We start from the raw sequence: 20,000 nt of genomic DNA, 5'->3' as shown, positions 1-20,000 counted from the left end.
TTCTCTGTTTTATCCTTAATCCTATTAATCAGTACTCTACCATACACTTTTCCAACTACACTCAACAAACTAATACCTCTTGAATTACAACACTCATGCACATCTCCCTTACCCTTATATAGTGGTACAATACATGCACAAACCCAATCTACTGGTACCATTGACAACACAAAACACATATTAAACAATCTCACCAACCATTCAAGTACAGTCACACCCCCTTCCTTCAACATCTCAGCTTTCACACCGTCCATACCAGATGCTTTTCCTACTCTCGTTTCATCTAGTGCTCTCCTCACTTCCTCTATTGTTATCTCTCTCTCATTCTCACCTCCCATCACTGGCACCTCAACACCTGGAACAGCAATTATATCTGCCTCCCTATTATCCTCAACATTCAGCAAACTTTCAAAATATTCCGCCCACCTTTTCCTTGCCTCCTCTCCTTTTAACAACCTTCCATTTCCATCTTTCACTGTCTCTTCAATTCTTGCGCCAGCCTTCCTTACTCTCTTCACTTCTTTCCAAAACTTCTTCTTATTCTCTTCATATGACTGACCCAATCCCTGACCCCACCTCAGGTCAGCTGCCCTCTTTGCCTCACGTACCTTGCGCTTTACTTCCACCTTTTTCTCTCTATATTTTTCATACTTCTCTATACTATTACTCTGCAGCCATTCTTCAAAAGCCCTCTTTTTCTCTTCCACTTTCACCTTCACTCCTTCATTCCACCATTCACTGCCCTTCCTCATGCTGCCTCCAACAACCTTCTTGCCACATACATCACTTGCAATCCCAACAAAATTTTCTTTTACTAACTTCCATTCCTCCTCTAAATTACCAGTTTCTCTTACTCTCACCTCATCATATGCCATTTTCAACCTTTCCTGATATTTACTTTTTACCCCCGGTTTTATTAGCTCTTCAATCCTCACTACCTCCCTTTTACATCCACCTACTCTATTCCCCCACTCTTTTGCTACAACTAATTTTCCTTCCACCAAAAAATGATCAGACATACCGTTAGCCATACCCCTAAACACGTGCACGTCTTTCAATCTTCCAAACATTCTTTTAGTTACCAACACATAATCCATTAATGCCCTTTCTACTACTCTTCCATTTGCCACTCTTACCCACGTATACTTATTCTTATCTTTCTTTTTAAAGAAGCTAGCACCTATTACCATCTCTTGTTCAACACACATGTCTACCAGTCTCTCACCACTCTCATTTTCACCTGGTACGCCATACTTACCAATGACACCTTCTACCTCTTCAGCGCCCACTCTAGCATTTAAGTCACCCATAACAACTACATAATTCCTTCTACCCAGTCCTTCTACACACCTAGTTAAATCATTCCAGAACTCATTCCGATCTTCTTCACTTTTCTCACTACCTGGCCCATACGCACTGACAAACGCCCAACATTCCCTACCCAACCTAACCCTTACCCACATTAACCTAGATGATATCTCCTTCCATTCCACTATAATCATATATATATATATATAAATTCATACATATATATATATATATATATATATATATATATATATATATATATATATATATACACACACGATCAGCATGGCCAAAGAAGCAGCAAGCAATGGTTGATGAGGAAGCAGCAGGTAGACCTATAAGGCCCCCAATATGAAAACTATCGTTTTTTGAGCAGAGCTCAAACTCCAGACACACGAATTTTGATTAAACGATGTTTCCAATTGAATCGATGTTTTTCAAGGGGAAAAAAATAAAGGAAATGATATATGATTGTACTGCTGCATAAAGAGCCAGACAAGTACACTAGGACCAGGGTTTAAACTTTTAAGGTAATTACCTTAGTTTGAGGTAATTTTCATGGTTTCTGGGTAATTCAAACGTAATTTCGGTTTTACTAACTTAAAATTTAAGGAAATTGGAAATTATTTAAAGGTAATCTAAAGTAAAAAGCAGCAGCATTCAAGGTAATAGCGACATAGCACATACTCTAGTTTAAACCCTGAGACTAGGACATACATGTCCCTTTTATTATCACATACCAGGCCGAACAAAACACAACGACCAATTACCAGTCTGCTCCACCTTAGTGCGAGAGGAAGATTCACTTTAGTTTCAATTTCACAAGGTTTGAGGCTTAAGAGGAGTGTGTTTTATCTTTAAAAAAAATAACTTTGTCAGCCATGTTCGCTTATCCAGAATCCCTCCGTCGTAGTCAAAGATAAACAGGAGAAAAGGAAAGTTTGTTTTCACGTATCTCGGAGTATCCCTTTGTTTTAGCAATTCGCTTGAGACAACAGGAGGGAATTAATCCCCTAACTCTATTCGGTGAGATCCTTCTTCTTTAAAGGATTTCCCTTAAAGCTGGTCGACACTTTACTTGGCGTTGGTCCAGAAACGCAACGCCAACCCCCCCCCCCCCCCCCCCGCCCCACCTCCCACACCCCCTTACGTCTTGTTTTCTTTCTAATTTGAAATAACTCAGGTTAGATACTTTTTAGACTTCGCTTTCATTTAAAATGTAATTACTATGATATTTCTAAGGGAATAACTGGCTAAATATAATGTCGATAAATTGCCTCATCCCTTATTCGAAAAGAACGAGTTCGTTTGTGTGTATTTTGACAAAAATCAGGTTTAAAAAACATGTGCATGAACAGAAATAAGGAACGTTGGTATTAGTCGGTACTTAGATGAAAGACCACTTAATAGGTCAAACACTGATGTGATAAAAAAGTAATAATAATAATAATAATAACCATGATTCAGGAGGGGGGGGGGGGGGTTAGCAAATCTGGACCACATTCAGCAGTCGGACACAAATTAACTAAGAAACCAGATGATGTCACTAGATTCATGGACGAAAAGGTGTATATATATATATATATATATATATATATATATATATATATATATATATATATATATATGTAAATATCACCCACGAAATGCATTTAATACCGAATTCTATCTTGGGAATACATATCCACTTGGAATTCATTTTATGGTAACAGCTTCTGGCCGGGTGGTGATTCGAACCACCACCTGTACGGCTTGAAACTATGCTGGCAGGGACCCTTACCGACTCAGCTATCAAGAGAGACTAAAAGTTTATGACAAGTCCCCCTACATATTCCTGTCGAATTCAGGATTCTGTTCATAGACTTGAAATAGTCCCATCTCCACCATGATAGCTGAATCGTGAGTTTGCAACACGTGGTTATTTTAATGAACATATATCACAAGCACACGTGATTTTAATTAATGTAAATATCACCCACGAAATGCATTTAATACCGAATTCTATCTTGGGAATACATATCCACTTGGAATTCATTTTATGGTAACAGCTTCTGGCCGGGTGGTGATTCGAACCACCACCTGTACGGCTTGAAACTATGCTGGCAGGGACCCTTACCGACTCAGCTATCAAGAGAGACTAAAAGTTTATGACAAGTCCCCCTACATATTCCTGTCGAATTCAGGATTCTGTTCATAGACTTGAAATAGACCCATCTCCACCATGATAGCTGAATCGTGAGTTTGCAACACGTGGTTATTTTAATGAACATATATCACAAGCACACGTGATTTTAATTAATGTAAATATCACCCACGAAATGCATTTAATACCGAATTCTATCTTGGGAATACATATCCACTTGGAATTCATTTTATGGTAACAGCTTCTGGCCGGGTGGTGATTCGAACCACCACCTGTACGGCTTGAAACTATGCTGGCAGGGACCCTTACCGACTCAGCTATCAAGAGAGACTAAAAGTTTATGACAAGTCCCCCTACATATTCCTGTCGAATTCAGGATTCTGTTCATAGACTTGAAATAGACCCATCTCCACCATGATAGCTGAATCGTGAGTTTGCAACACGTGGTTATTTTAATGAACATATATCACAAGCACACGTGATTTTAATTAATGTAAATATCACCCACGAAATGCATTTAATACCGAATTCTATCTTGGGAATACATATCCACTTGGAATTCATTTTATGGTAACAGCTTCTGGCCGGGTGGTGATTCGAACCACCACCTGTACGGCTTGAAACTATGCTGGCAGGGACCCTTACCGACTCAGCTATCAAGAGAGACTAAAAGTTTATGACAAGTCCCCCTACATATTCCTGTCGAATTCAGGATTCTGTTCATAGACTTGAAATAGACCCATCTCCACCATGATAGCTGAATCGTGAGTTTGCAACACATGGTTATTTTAATGAACATATATCACAAGCACACGTGATTTTAATTAATGTAAATATCACCCACGAAATGCATTTAATACCGAATTCTATCTTGGGAATACATATCCACTTGGAATTCATTTTATGGTAACAGCTTCTGGCCGGGTGGTGATTCGAACCACCACCTGTACGGCTTGAAACTATGCTGGCAGGGACCCTTACCGACTCAGCTATCAAGAGAGACTAAAAGTTTATGACAAGTCCCCCTACATATTCCTGTCGAATTCAGGATTCTGTTCATAGACTTGAAATAGACCCATCTCCACCATGATAGCTGAATCGTGAGTTTGCAACACGTGGTTATTTTAATGAACATATATCACAAGCACACGTGATTTTAATTAATGTAAATATCACCCACGAAATGCATTTAATACCGAATTCTATCTTGGGAATACATATCCACTTGGAATTCATTTTATGGTAACAGCTTCTGGCCGGGTGGGGATTCGAACCACCACCTGTACGGCTGGAAACTATGCTGGCAGGGACCCTTACCGACTCAGCTATCAAGAGAGACTAAAAGTTTATGACAAGTCCCCCTACATATTCCTGTCGAATTCAGGATTCTGTTCATAGACTTGAAATAGACCCATCTCCACCATGATAGCTGAATCGTGAGTTTGCAACACGTGGTTATTTTAATGAACATATATCACAAGCACACGTGATTTTAATTAATGTAAATATCACCCACGAAATGCATTTAATACCGAATTCTATCTTGGGAATACATATCCACTTGGAATTCATTTTATGGTAACAGCTTCTGGCCGGGTGGTGATTCGAACCACCACCTGTACGGCTTGAAACTATGCTGGCAGGGACCCTTACCGACTCAGCTATCAAGAGAGACTAAAAGTTTATGACAAGTCCCCCTACATATTCCTGTCGAATTCAGGATTCTGTTCATAGACTTGAAATAGACCCATCTCCACCATGATAGCTGAATCGTGAGTTTGCAACACGTGGTTATTTTAATGAACATATATCACAAGCACACGTGATTTTAATTAATGTAAATATCACCCACGAAATGCATTTAATACCGAATTCTATCTTGGGAATACATATCCACTTGGAATTCATTTTATGGTAACAGCTTCTGGCCGGGTGGTGATTCGAACCACCACCTGTACGGCTTGAAACTATGCTGGCAGGGACCCTTACCGACTCAGCTATCAAGAGAGACTAAAAGTTTATGACAAGTCCCCCTACATATTCCTGTCGAATTCAGGATTCTGTTCATAGACTTGAAATAGACCCATCTCCACCATGATAGCTGAATCGTGAGTTTGCAACACGTGGTTATTTTAATGAACATATATCACAAGCACACGTGATTTTAATGTAAATATCACCCACGAAATGCATTTAATACCGAATTCTATCTTGGGAATACATATCCACTTGGAATTCATTTTATGGTAACAGCTTCTGGCCGGGTGGTGATTCGAACCACCACCTGTACGGCTTGAAACTATGCTGGCAGGGACCCTTACCGACTCAGCTATCAAGAGAGACTAAAAGTTTATGACAAGTCCCCCTACATATTCCTGTCGAATTCAGGATTCTGTTCATAGACTTGAAATAGACCCATCTCCACCATGATAGCTGAATCGTGAGTTTGCAACACGTGGTTATTTTAATGAACATATATCACAAGCACACGTGATTTTAATTAATGTAAATATCACCCACGAAATGCATTTAATACCGAATTCTATCTTGGGAATACATATCCACTTGGAATTCATTTTATGGTAACAGCTTCTGGCCGGGTGGGGATTCGAACCACCACCTGTACGGCTGGAAACCATGCTGGCAGGGACCCTACCGACTGAGCTATGGGATTCGAACCACCACCTGTACGGCTGGAAACCATGCTGGCTGGGACCCTACCGACTGAGCAGATAGCTCAGTCGGTAGGGTCCCTGCCAGCATGGTTTCCAGCCGTACAGGTGGTGGTTCGAAGCCCCACCCGGCCAGAAGCTGTTACCATAAAATGAATTCCAAGTGGATATGTATTCCCAAGATAGAATTCGGTATTAAATGCATTTCGTGGGTGATATTTACATTAATTAAAATCACGTGTGCTTGTGATATATGTTCATTAAAATAACCACGTGTTGCAAATTCACGATTCAGCTATCATGGTGGAGATGGGTCTATTTCAAGTCTATGAACAGAATCCTGAATTCGACAGGAATATGTAGGGGGACTTGTCATAAACTTTTAGTCTCTCTTGATAGCTGAGTCGGTAAGGGTCCCTGCCAGCATAGTTTCAAGCCGTACAGGTGGTGGTTCGAATCACCACCCGGCCAGAAGCTGTTACCATAAAATGAATTCCAAGTGGATATGTATTCCCAAGATAGAATTCGGTATTAAATGCATTTCGTGGGTGATATTTACATTAATTAAAATCACGTGTGCTTGTGATATATGTTCATTAAAATAACCACGTGTTGCAAACTCACGATTCAGCTATCATGGTGGAGATGGGTCTATTTCAAGTCTATGAACAGAATCCTGAATTCGACAGGAATATGTAGGGGGACTTGTCATAAACTTTTAGTCTCTCTTGATAGCTGAGTCGGTAAGGGTCCCTGCCAGCATAGTTTCAAGCCGTACAGGTGGTGGTTCGAATCACCACCCGGCCAGAAGCTGTTACCATAAAATGAATTCCAAGTGGATTTGTATTCCCAAGAGAGAATTCGGTATTAAATGCATTTCGTGGGTGATATTTACATTAATTAAAATCACGTGTGCTTGTGATATATGTTCATTAAAATAACCACGTGTTGCAAACTCACGATTCAGCTATCATGGTGGAGATGGGTCTATTTCAAGTCTATGAACAGAATCCTGAATTCGACAGGAATATGTAGGGGGACTTGTCATAAACTTTTAGTCTCTCTTGATAGCTGAGTCGGTAAGGGTCCCTGCCAGCATAGTTTCAAGCCGTACAGGTGGTGGTTCGAATCACCACCCGGCCAGAAGCTGTTACCATAAAATGAATTCCAAGTGGATATGTATTCCCAAGATAGAATTCGGTATTAAATGCATTTCGTGGGTGATATTTACATTAATTAAAATCACGTGTGCTTGTGATATATGTTCATTAAAATAACCACGTGTTGCAAACTCACGATTCAGCTATCATGGTGGAGATGGGTCTATTTCAAGTCTATGAACAGAATCCTGAATTCGACAGGAATATGTAGGGGGACTTGTCATAAACTTTTAGTCTCTCTTGATAGCTGAGTCGGTAAGGGTCCCTGCCAGCATAGTTTCAAGCCGTACAGGTGGTGGTTCGAATCACCACCCGGCCAGAAGCTGTTACCATAAAATGAATTCCAAGTGGATATGTATTCCCAAGATAGAATTCGGTATTAAATGCATTTCGTGGGTGATATTTACATTAATTAAAATCACGTGTGCTTGTGATATATGTTCATTAAAATAACCACGTGTTGCAAACTCACGATTCAGCTATCATGGTGGAGATGGGTCTATTTCAAGTCTATGAACAGAATCCTGAATTCGACAGGAATATGTAGGGGGACTTGTCATAAACTTTTAGTCTCTCTTGATAGCTGAGTCGGTAAGGGTCCCTGCCAGCATAGTTTCAAGCCGTACAGGTGGTGGTTCGAATCACCACCCGGCCAGAAGCTGTTACCATAAAATGAATTCCAAGTGGATATGTATTCCCAAGATAGAATTCGGTATTAAATGCATTTCGTGGGTGATATTTACATTAATTAAAATCACGTGTGCTTGTGATATATGTTCATATATATATATATATATATATATATATATATATATATATATATATATATATATATATATATATATATATATATATATATATATATGAGAGAGAGAGAGAGAGAGAGAATACATATACACTTAAGGCCTATGATAATAATAAAAACAATACACACGTAAATCAAAAGGGAAACTCCCAATGAAAGGCAGCTTCATCAACCGGAATACAATGAATAATGTTTCATTCATTACCCTTCCTGATACTATTACTATTACTAAAGGCTAAGCTACAACCCTAGTTGGAAAAGCTAGATGCTATAAACCCAAGGGCTCCAACAGGGAAAAATAGCCTTGTGAGGATAAGAAATGAGGAAATAGAAAAGCTAAGAGAGAAGTAATAAATAATCAGATTAAAATCTTTTAAGAACAGTAACAACATTAAATTAGATCTTTTATATATAAACTATAAAAAAACTTCAAATCAAACAAGAGGAAGAGAAATACGATAGAACAGAGTGGCCAAGTGGACCCTCCAGAAAGAGGGTTTTACATCTGCCATTTCACTCTCAAATCTGGCATGAAAAGAACTACAAAATAATTTCTAGTTATTTCCCGTAATACATAGATACTAAGATTCCACTTATCAGTTATCAGTGATGACATTCCACATCATTCACACGGGCAAAATTTTATCGTTGTTTGACCTTCAGTCAACAATCTTGCACCGGAAATGGATTTTCTCTCTCTCTCTCTCTCTCTCTCTCTCTCTCTCTCTCTCTCTCTCTCTCAAACCGTCACCGTGGTTGTATATAAAACCAGACGTGTTGGTGACATTATTAATTCAGACGAAGGCGCCTTTGCCACACCTGACCCACCAAGTGTTTTCATCCGCTGTTTGTCGTTCTTTCAATATGAAGTTTCTCCTGACGTTACTCTTCATTTCGACGAAGTTTTGTGTATTTGTTACAGGTTTGCAACCCTTCAAGTTTACATTTCAAGTTTACAAGAATCAAAAGGGTATAATGCACATTCTAACCGCTTATAAAATGCTGGCACTGGCGTCTTTTTAGTTTTATCTAAAGATATTTTCTATTATACATTCAGTTCTTCTTACGATGTAATAGTGTCATAAAATTACACATTAAAGGGCTTGATTTACTGAATAAATAACTAATAAGTGGATTACATTACAAAAAAAAAAAAAATATCGATTAAATAGTAGGAGGTAAGTTTCCAATAGACTATTATGCCTAAGCTATAATTGGATACACTTTTTTTTGTCCCTCTCTTCTTTAGGTGGAAATACGCCATCTTGTCCGGACCCAACAGCAATCAGTCCCTGCAGCTGCTCTTTGAGCAGCGAAGGACTCAACTTGGATTGCTCGGCCGTGGCGTCCGAGGAGGAACTCGAAACTGCCTTGGCAGCGGAGTTCCCTTCGAAGGACTTCTATCTCTTCGGCGTCTACGGCAACTCAAACCTCAAGGTCATTCACCAGGGCATTTTTCGCGACCTGACCTTTCAGGTCATTGAGATAAAGGTCGGCTACCTGGAGGAAATCGAATTAGGGGCCTTCAACGGGAGTGCCTTTACCCTTCAGGGCATCAACCTCTTCAACAACGAGATTAGTTCTTTCCCTTTCGAGGAGATCGAGTCTTACCAGAAGCTACTTAGTCTCGAGATGACCTACAACAACCTCTCTTCTTTCCCGGTCCTCAAGTCCTCCACTCTGCTGACCCTTGACCTGAGCAAGAACCCCCTCGGGGTCATCCCTGCAGACGCACTCCAACACCTGCCCAGCCTCGTCAATGCCATCTTTCAAAGCTGTGAAATATCAGAGGTGTTTTCCGGTAAGAAATTTTGTGATAGATCTTGCTGCGTTGACTGATTTTATGCAATTAGGCGTCGCAATGACTGAGGTCCATTGAGTAATGCACCTTTGCTTGTTGAAAGCCCTCAGAAAATAAACTTTCATAATAAGTATAGTTGTTGATTTTGTCTTTTTTGATGTTAAGTACTTAGTGGAAAAAATAGTGGACCAAATATTCGATATTCAATAATAAAAAAAAGCTCAATTCTAATGGTATTGATAATCCTAATATTAATCGCAGTCTTATTGTATTCTATTTGCAGGAACTTTCACAGGCTTGCCAGGTCTGAACTACGTGACCCTCTTCTCCAACAACATCTCTCACATTCCTACCGATTTCATCGAACTTCACGGTGATGGAGCTTATGTCTATCTGGGCATCAACCACATCAACACTGTTGAAGTCGGGGCTTTCAAAGGTACATTTCCGGGTTTATGGTTTGATGGTCGTTTGTTGGAAATCTTTTAGACTGATTCCATTAAGTTTACTGTATCCCATTACGGGTTTTAATCAAGCCAGTTTTGAATTTTCCTTTCGTGTGTCAAGCTCAATTACATTGTTATATAAGGACTGTAAATTGAAATGACATATTATTGTTTAACAATTATGGACAGAGAGCTCGAACAAATTAACTGGAGGTAGGAAATTAATTTGATCTACTGGATTATGATAGGGGAAGAGGGGGGGGGGGAACCCAACAGACAAGTCAGGAGAGTCTTTCAATACCGATTTACTAAATACAACGGGTTTGATATTCCCACAACTCATTGTGTTATCTTTAAATCCAATTTTCCTTTAGAAGGGGTCGTTTTCACTACTCTATGCAATAAAGACTCAAGACACCATTGTCTATCCTTGAATATGAATTTCACTCAAGTTCCTCTTGGCATAACTGAAACAAAAAGCACAGTAAACAGTTCCAGCTTATTGTAATCAGCTCGCTTTAACCCTCATTAACTCAAAATTCATTACGTAAAAGATTCCTCATAAAATTTAGTTCCTTTATTTGTAAAGCTTTCATTATTTTTTCTTTTAAAATGTTCAATTCTATTCACTACAATGCAAGCAATTCACTCTGCTATTTTACAGTAAAAACTTGGGTTAAACTATATGCACGTTTGTATTATTCATGATGTTAGCTTCGAAAAGATTTACTTAAATGATTTCATAATAATAGTTATCATATTTTCCAAAGCATACGAGTCATTTTAAACATCTGTTCCATTACAGGTGTGTCGAGAGTTTTCGATATGGATCACAATTCTCTTCAAACTGTTGACGAAGAAATTTGGAGACCGATTTTAGAGGCCGGGTCTGGGCTGTACCTCGTTGGTGAGCTTTCAAACTGTTTATGTGTGTGTGAGAGAGAGAGAGAGAGAGAGAGAGAGAGAGAGAGAGAGAGAGAGAGAGAATGATGATGATGATGATGATACGAGAATATCTACTGTATTACTTTATGAACTATTGGAAAATTAGTAACTCTACTTTATAGTGTTTTACGTTCGGGGAAAACTATATGTGATCCCGGTATGAAGCTATAAATGAAAAATGATTATTCCAACTATCTGACGTCATTCCAGTATCATAACTCTCCTCTTGAATCTATCTAAATTTTCTCGAACACTCCATTCACTAGTGCACATGGGATTACAGACATGAAGCAATTACCTCATCAATACTTTTCTTTCTCCATTGATATACAATTACTTACATCGGTGTCAATTACCTTACATTTCAGTGTACCAGAAAACTAAAAATCAATCAACCAATCAATCAGTCACTGACGTACATGATCATTGATAACTTTTATTGTTGGACACCAATGCTGAAATATTCAGACTGGCCCTACCTAACTCGTATTTTGAAATTCACACAATAGGGGTAAAAAAGGGACAATTTTTGTTTTCATGACCATCTTTTTCATTGATTAACATTAGTCTATTATCTTTCTTTCCTAAGGCAATCCTCTGCAATGTGGCAACGACATCGACTGGCTGATTCAAGAGCCCAAATTCATGAAGTTGCTTGACCCGTACGCCGCATGCGCAAACGGAACCCTACTCAGGGATCTGCAACCCGCTCTCTGTCTTGGGTGTTAGGGTCCTGGAACTGCAAATTAAATTTTTTCGCAATATAAGCAAGACATTGTCCCCCGTTTGTAACTCCAGAGTAGCGAGAATAACTTTTGCTTAGCTTAAGCAACTTTCCCTTTCAGCTTAATAAATCTGTCTGTTTGATTTACTGTTTAATTTCATCCTTTCATGAAGGGAAATTGTTACTCCATCACCGGAGATTCAATTTAGTTTCCTATCAGGTGAATAATGCAGGTGTGTTAAATGCATCTTCTCTTTTTTCCTTTGCGCAAATTTGCATTTTATGGTCTACTAACGCATTGAAACATTATTATTATTAATATTACTTGCTAAGCTACAACCCTAGTTGGAAAAGCAAGATGCTATAAGCACTGGGGCTCCAACAAAGAAAATAGCCCAGTGAGGAAAGGAAACAAGGAAAAATGAAATATTCTAAGAAGAGTAACATTAAAATAAATATCTCCTAAATAAATCATAAAAAAACTTTAACAAAACAAGAGGAAGAGAAATAAGATAGAATAGTGGCCGAGTGTACTCTAAAACAAGAGAACTCTAACCCAAGAGTGGAAGACCAGGGTACAGATGCTATAGCACTATCCAAGACTAGAGAACAATGGTTTGATTTTTTAATGTTCTTCTCCTAGAAGGGCTGCTTACCATAGCTAAAGATCCCCTTCTACCCTCACCAAGAGGAAAGAGGCCACTGAACAACTACAGTGCAGTAACCCCTTGGGTGAAGAAGAATTGTTTGGTAATCTCCGTACTGGCAGGTGTATGAGGGCAGCGGAAAATCTGTAAAGAACAGGCAAAGGCAAAGTGAAACCGTAACCAGAGAGAGGGATCCAATGTAGTACTGTCTGGCCAGTCAAAGGACTCCATAACTCTAGCGGTAGTATTTCGACGGGTGGCTGGTGCCCTGATATGAAGTAATCATATTTGCCAATTGGTCTCGAGACGTTCTTCATTGTGTGATGGAAGTCATCCCGTGTTTTTAATCAAATGTAATTGAAATGACAGATGGAACTTTGAATTCATTCCGACAAGGGAATTTAACCTACGGATCAATTAAAAAAATACACGTACATAAAGATATTAATAACTTCTTTATAAACGTGATATAAAACATAAGTGTAAAACCCAGAACGATGACAATAAAAACAACTGATACATATTCATAATCCCGACAGATGGTTTCGAGTCACGTCAGGTGGAAGAAAGAGATAAAAAGTTGCTCTTCGTATATTGAATGAAAACAAAAATAAATTTTACGAAGAAGTAATTTCTGCGTGAAATAACGCGAAATCAAATCTAAGGAGAAATGATATGTTAAGGAAATAGATTCAAGAATGAAAGCAATAAAAATTAATGGGTTAGAAAAGTGGTTTAAAACTAACTTCACTAAAAGGAGAAACGGCGCAAAGTTTGCTGGAACACATTGATTTGAATGAGGAGTAATTCCTCTGGATACTCGCTTCAAATGTATTACATATTTCCCAAAAAAATATTATGGCTCCAAAAACTGACCATAAATGGTACGCAAGCATTTTCAATTCTTACTTTGCACGATTAGAAACTACAACTAGATGAAATCATAGTTTGTGTAGTAGTACAAGGAGAACGGCAATGTTTGAGAGGAATCAAGAAAATTATAATATTAGCTTAAAATTTAACTTGTTCTCCAAGTGATACTAATGAAATCTGGCCGATTAGCCATTTGAAAATCACAGATGGTGTCATTTTTCAAGATGTTCACCAAAGGTGACGTTTTGCTTAAAATTATTTGTAGCTGTTCGATTTGCATGTTCTAGATATGGATTTCTAAGTTTTCAAGCCTTTTTAAGTACATTTTGATTTTCATAAAGAAAAATGACACATATTTTCAAGAATTTACTGTTTATAAAGCAAATAAACATATTTCTTAAGATGGCCACCAGATCGTCCATTTATTATTTCATAAACTTTGAACCACAATGTTCAAACCATACCATTGGTCTTTCGGCTGCTGGTATGCCGGGGAGAACCAACTGTACGGACTTGAATCTTCTTTTGCAGCCTTTCTTACAGAAACACTCTGCCAGTTCGTGACAACTTGCTGCAATAGGGGTTGGTATTTTCCAACATTTCTGCCACGTCTCTCCTTTCTGTATCCACCCCTATTCAATAGAAATGCTCGTGTCTGGACTGGAGATGGATGCCTGGCTCAGGATGATTCTAGCCTGATAAGTGGCTGTCTGTGTTGGTGGAAATGAGTTGTATGGCCTCTTTTTGCTGGCAAAGAGAACTAATCATGCTTCATTCACAATAGAAGGTGAGCTTGCTCTTCGTACATGATGAAAAAAAATATGTCCAGCCTTTGCAGGTAAAGATTCAGAATCAACGTTGGATGCTGGCTGAGATTAGCAAATGTTTCAGAAACATCATCAAATACCATCCAAGTCTGCCATGCAGATTTTTTTCCTTTTTCAAGGAAGGCCGACACAACGTCATATTCAGTGAACGCATGAAAGTATGGGATCCCTCTAAGCTTTCTCAAGCCCTATTGCAGAAACTATCTTATGAAATGGAGTGCACATTATTTTCAGGGCCCATATCCTGTCAGGATGACAGCATGCATATTGCTATGACTAGCACGTCCGTGTCATGAATATAGACTTTCTTCTTAAATTCGTTACATCTCTAATGTACACAAATATTACAGTGTCTGCTTCTTCATGGCAAAATGGGGACACTGCATCTAATGAGACTTCACTGCGTTGCTAATGGCATCTTCTCATTTTGTGACAATGACTGTGCTTGTCGTCTCTACTTCACACATCATCTCCACAAGGAAGTGAAACATATCAGACTTGGTGCTTGCATTACAAAGGAAGCTATGCCAAATACCTAGTGTCTTACTTGTTCCAGTCATTTCTTCTGCCTTCTTGTCCCCATTTAGACCTTGTTTCGGATTTTAGACTTGACTCATATTTAGCTACTAGACCACTAACTTCAGGTCCAGCAATTACCCACCAATGAAGTGCTGACGCATTTTCTGTGAACCCAATAGACCCCCTGTTACCTTTGATCACTGCATTATTACCTCTGCCAACGAAGTTGGAAGGAAGTTACGTTTTCACCCGTGTTTATGTGCTTGCAATTTGTGTGTGTTTGTTCGTGAACAGCTTCCTGGCCACAATTTTAATCGTATAGTAATGAAACTTGCAAGGATTAACTGTTATGTAAAAATCTGGAAATTATTAAATTTTAGAAGGTCAAGGTTAAAGGACAAGGTCACGGTCAAGCAAAATGTCCAATTCACATAATCAGCCATAAGTTTAGAGATCATTGTCAAGGAGACTTAAAACTTGGTTCATATTTAAATGTACGAAAATCCACGCCAATTAATACATGTTAAGGTCAAAGGTCAAGGTCGAGCAAAAATTCGAGAAATGAGCGGAGGTCTCCGCTCTACCGAGTTCCCCTGTAGATTTTCTTGTGTGATTGATCAATAGCTAGGGCAGAGCATTCGCTTCTAGGCTTTTGGGTGGTGTTAATCAAGTCTCATCCTATATCTCTGGTGAACTGGGATCCATAGCGTATAATTTAAATTGTCATTCGCAAAGAAATAGTTCTGAAGGTGCTTCACAGTACACGTTAAAATCCCCTTCTTTAGAGGGGTAGAACAGGGTGAATATGATGCACAAGATTCCAGAACTGGAATTGCAAGCTCTCTTTCCGTCGTTGCTTACACCAATCCTCAAAGGTTTTATCCGACATGTCAGACTCTTCGGAGAAGTAACCATAGTATGCCTTTTTCATGAGCTGTACAAACGGCGTGCAGTAATCTGGTGTGTGGGTACAGACATATAAGACTCTGTTGTACTAAATGAGGCCAACTTTGCTCCCACAATGGCACTGGTCCACCCATAGTAATGTTCCTATTGATCCCAGTGCAACCACTTCTATATGAAGTCCACCGAACATAACAAATTTGTCCTCTCCTTACCTGGGCCATGTTTGGCCAGAACATACAACAATTGGTCAATAGCAATGACAGGTGTCTTCTCTCGATTCAGGAAAGCCACCGTATCGCGGGCCTCCGCCATGGCATGCTTCATCATTGCACCAGAGTGAGCTTGGTCTTGTCACATAGACATCACTGCTGAAATGCTTACTTCAAACGGTTAGCTTTGTCTTTGGGGTGCAGGGTATAATAGTGCCTTCATTAGTCTTAAGGTTTCTTATATCCCATCACCTTTGTCAAGTCTTGTAGGGCCTAACTTGACTGGTAGTGTATTGAGTGAGTGAAAAAGAAGAATATTCTTTGCCAAGTTCATATATTCATCAATCCCTCTTATGGCTGGATTAGCCTGAGTGGATCTTAGTTCTTCTCTCTTAACATTCTGATATAGATAACAATTGGTCCAATCAGTGTTCTATGATTTTCTGGTAAAATTAGCGCCCATGGTCGGTATGACGTTCAGGACTGAGGGTTTATGCTTTTACCACCCCGTGCATGTACGTATATTAGACACTTTCCTATATGGAGTACAACCACTGTAGGTTCATGCACCGTGCCTTACACCAAGTCTGATTGATCATCTAGTGTCCTAATTCCAGTGTGATCTCTACACAATCCAGATAATTAAAATCACCTTAGTCTTGGCTCGTCTCTCTCATGCAGGCACATCCTGTTCATTCGGCCATGACTACCTAACTGGTTTGGGGTTATTTAGGCAGCCTTAGTGACATTAATAAATTGTTGCAGTATAATGTGAACATATATTTCCTACTTAGCTGATACTGACAGCAGTGATGTCACAAATGTGCCTTGGTAGTGCCCGACAATCACTCTTTCAAGAGCTTAATCAACTCCATTCACTTAAAATTTTTAGAGTTAGACGTACTCCATCACATGCAGATACCTTCTGAGTGCTACCCTCATCCTGTGCAGCCCTTGAGTGAGAACAATGTATCGGTGCATTTCACAAACAGTCAAATCTTGAAACAAATGTATTAGTATACTTCATAAACAGTAAATACTTGGGGAAATGTGCCATAGTACTTTATGAACATTAAAGTCAACTTCAGTAGGCTTGAAAACATAGGAATTCATATCTAGATCAATTAACTCGGACAATTATAAATACTAAGCAAAACGCCAACTTATGATGGCTAATTTGGCAGTCATTCAAATGTGCCAAATTTTATGCTTGTATCGTTATTTGCATGGTTTTTCTGTTATCACCTATACTATAAAGCATCGCCGGATAGTAACCAATGTTTGAGGTTGAAACGGGAAGAAAAAAAAAAAAAAAAAAAAAAAAAAAAAAAAAAAAAAAAAAAAAAAAAAACAATTACTTCGTATCTAATGAAAACAACACCTCTAGCGTCACATTCTTGATAAATACTGCTAAGAAGAGAAATATATGTTTGGTTTACGGTGCACTATGTGTAGGTCTTCATTAAATATAGGAATAACCAGAACTAAGGGAGAATTTCTTGAAAATATAAAAGAGTGAGATTTCGAAAAACTACAACACAAGGATTAATGGTAGTCTTAAAATTTAGATAAAAAAATAATTCAGTAAAACTTGAGACCAGGCATTCTGCGATCACTACTCTTGGAAAACGATTCTATATTTTTATTCCAGCATCGGCACGATACATAGCACTCTTGAAATGGGAAAGTGTTGTGTAGACCCCCTCTCATGTTACGGCCACTTTATTCTATCAAGATATTTTGATAGCGCTTGATAGATGAATTAAAAAATGAGTGGGAGTGTGCGAAAATGGGAGTTTGAAGTCACAACACAGTTGGGTTAGATATGGCAATGTAGTAACAGGGGAGGGCTCACAAACCACGCTCAAAGTGCCTTGATTACGTGGATATAGTATAATACATGCGTGGGTTGTAATACAACTTAGTAAACAAGGGAATAATGAAAAGTGTTACATAGTAGTATTCTAGAAACTCGTCACCCTAGGACTACTAGAATGACTATGACAGGTACTGTACTTAGGGAAAAAAAAAGAGAGAGAGAGAGAGAGAGAGAGAGAGAGAGAGAGAGAGAGAGAGAGAGAGAGAGAGAGAGAGACTGTCTGTCGGGATGGCAACCAAGTCCTGGCACACAGGTGACTGGACAATGATCTAGAGGCAGGAATAATTCTGACTGACGTCAGCTATGTTCCCATGGAGTGTGTATGTAATATACACAGTACACTCACTACGTCAGTACCCGGTAGAAAAAAAAACTCTTATCTCGGTAAATATAGCGAAAGAAAGTGAAAAAGATGAAGTAAAACCACTGGAGAACCGAGAAAGAAAGCTTCTTGATTTCCCTAAAGTACGTCTCTGTGAATTTCTTTACGCTTGGAATTATTCAAGCCAGAAAAGGCCTTGAATGGAAAAATTTACGTTCTCTCAACAAAATAGATCTTCATGTAGAAGAAAACCTCTTCTCTCCTCTATAGTAAGGAAATCGTATTATTTCATTATTATTATTTTTTTTCTTCATACGATTTACATCATAAGCAAAATTACAATAAAAAATAAACTGAACGTTGGAGGCATTATTTGTAATTCAGTAACAAAATAGTTAAAATATTGATAAAGTCAATAATCCGTAATATTTCAAAGTTATGATAGTGATGCTTCAATTAAGGATTATCTATGTTAGATAAGATAGTCATAGAAACCAAATCTTATGAAAGGATCGTAAATAACCACCAGTATCCACATACTTTTGATGGGCCAAATATGAAACATATTTTCTGTTGAATTGCTGAATTAGATTGTCGGCATGTCTCTTATACGTCTTAAACGTACATTGTATCACTTGATTTGTCGGTAAATCTTGTTGTAATAATTAGAAATCCTCAACTGTCTATTTTCCTTATTCCTAAGATTCAATAAAAAGTTGTGGAATAGAGATTGAAATCAATGCAAATAGGCAGTTTATAATGGGGAAGGAAATAACGCTAGAAGTAGTTTAAAGGTTTATAGGCTACCCATGAATGGCTGAGGCCAGGGACAGTGACATGGCCCTATCGAGCAGGACAATGCCACCAAGAGGCAATTCAGTGCTGCTATCTAGTCTTTTGAGTCGAAAAGGTCTGTTTCCTACCGTTGAAAGGGGTGGAGACCAGTCTACGAATATGGATACTAAATGCTGGGATTGAGCATTCACCAGTGTGTCAACTATTGAGGACAGACTGAAATCAACTCTCGAACCTTTGCTAGGCGAAATGACATATAGACGATTGATACTCATTCATAGAAGCATATCCTAAATTCATGAAGAATCTTAAAACTTAATGTTGTGATTCTCTTTCTAGAACAGCACAAGGTACTCGGGCCATATCCTCATTCTGCCTCATTGTTCATGTCAGGTTTAGCCTCCCATTAGATAATTTGGAAAAGCCAGCTGCATGAAGGCCAACATTTCAACCCTAAATCAATCATTCAACCATATATTCAAGATTCATGTGGATAACCATGTTCCTCTCGTTCACTTTACTGCAAAAAAAAAAAGGGTTATTCGAACTGTCTTTTTAAACTAAAAATTTCATAATACCCTTTCATGAAAAGTTATAGGATTGAACGTCTGCATTCTTTATTTTGGAGCCTTGAGGGAAAAGACTGAAATAATATTATCAAGTTATGTGTCTGTCAGCCAGCTTTAAAAAGCTTGGTTAAAGAAGAAGTATCATAACAACATTGATTTTGAGAATTGAGGGAGAGACCGATTGGCGCTCTCTGTACCTTGTCTTTTATTTATTTTTTTATTTTATTTTATTTATTTTTTTTTTTTTTTTTTGTATTTCCAGTAATTTCCATTAAGATATAATTTCTTTCTGACATGAGGGAGAGACCGATTGGTGCTCTCTGTACCTTGTCTTTTATTCATAATTTTTTTTTTCCTTTTTTTTCTTTTTTTTTTTTTTTTTTTGAATTTCCAGCAATTTCCATTAAGACATAATTTCTTTCTGACGTAAGGGAGAGACCGATTGGTGCT

General features: G+C 38.4%; 1 protein-coding gene and 1 long non-coding RNA gene across 2 annotated transcripts in view; one reads left to right on the top strand and one right to left on the bottom strand.

Moving 5' to 3' along the window:
• LOC137634922 (uncharacterized) overlaps nt 1-20,000 on the bottom strand; it is a 619,823-nt gene that overhangs the window by 8,199 nt on the left and 591,624 nt on the right. The gene's annotated exons all lie outside the window — the stretch shown is intronic.
• Nucleotides 8,884-12,027, top strand: LOC137635009 (oplophorus-luciferin 2-monooxygenase non-catalytic subunit-like). The gene is made up of 5 exons (XM_068367611.1): nt 8,884-9,010; nt 9,338-9,889; nt 10,173-10,328; nt 11,141-11,242; nt 11,870-12,027. Exons 1-5 carry the CDS (start codon nt 8,953-8,955, stop codon nt 12,007-12,009), a joined length of 1,008 nt encoding a protein of 335 aa, XP_068223712.1. The 5' UTR covers nt 8,884-8,952; the 3' UTR covers nt 12,010-12,027.

Source organism: Palaemon carinicauda, chromosome 45 (genome assembly GCF_036898095.1).
Source record: "Palaemon carinicauda isolate YSFRI2023 chromosome 45, ASM3689809v2, whole genome shotgun sequence".
NCBI lineage: Eukaryota > Metazoa > Arthropoda > Malacostraca > Decapoda > Palaemonidae > Palaemon > Palaemon carinicauda.
Note: the sequence above shows the minus strand (reverse complement) of the source record. Positions and strands in the feature narration are given on the sequence as shown.

Bases quoted from the DNA above. Each gene is read 5' to 3' on its own strand.
- LOC137635009 (XM_068367611.1), top strand. From the start codon at position 8,953: ATGAAGTTTCTCCTGACGTTACTCTTCATTTCGACGAAGTTTTGTGTA. The intron at 9,011-9,337 runs GTTTGCAACCCT...TCTCTTCTTTAG, and splicing joins GTTTTGTGTATTTGTTACAG to GTGGAAATACGCCATCTTGT. The intron at 11,243-11,869 runs GTGAGCTTTCAA...TTCTTTCCTAAG, and splicing joins GTCTGGGCTGTACCTCGTTG to GCAATCCTCTGCAATGTGGC.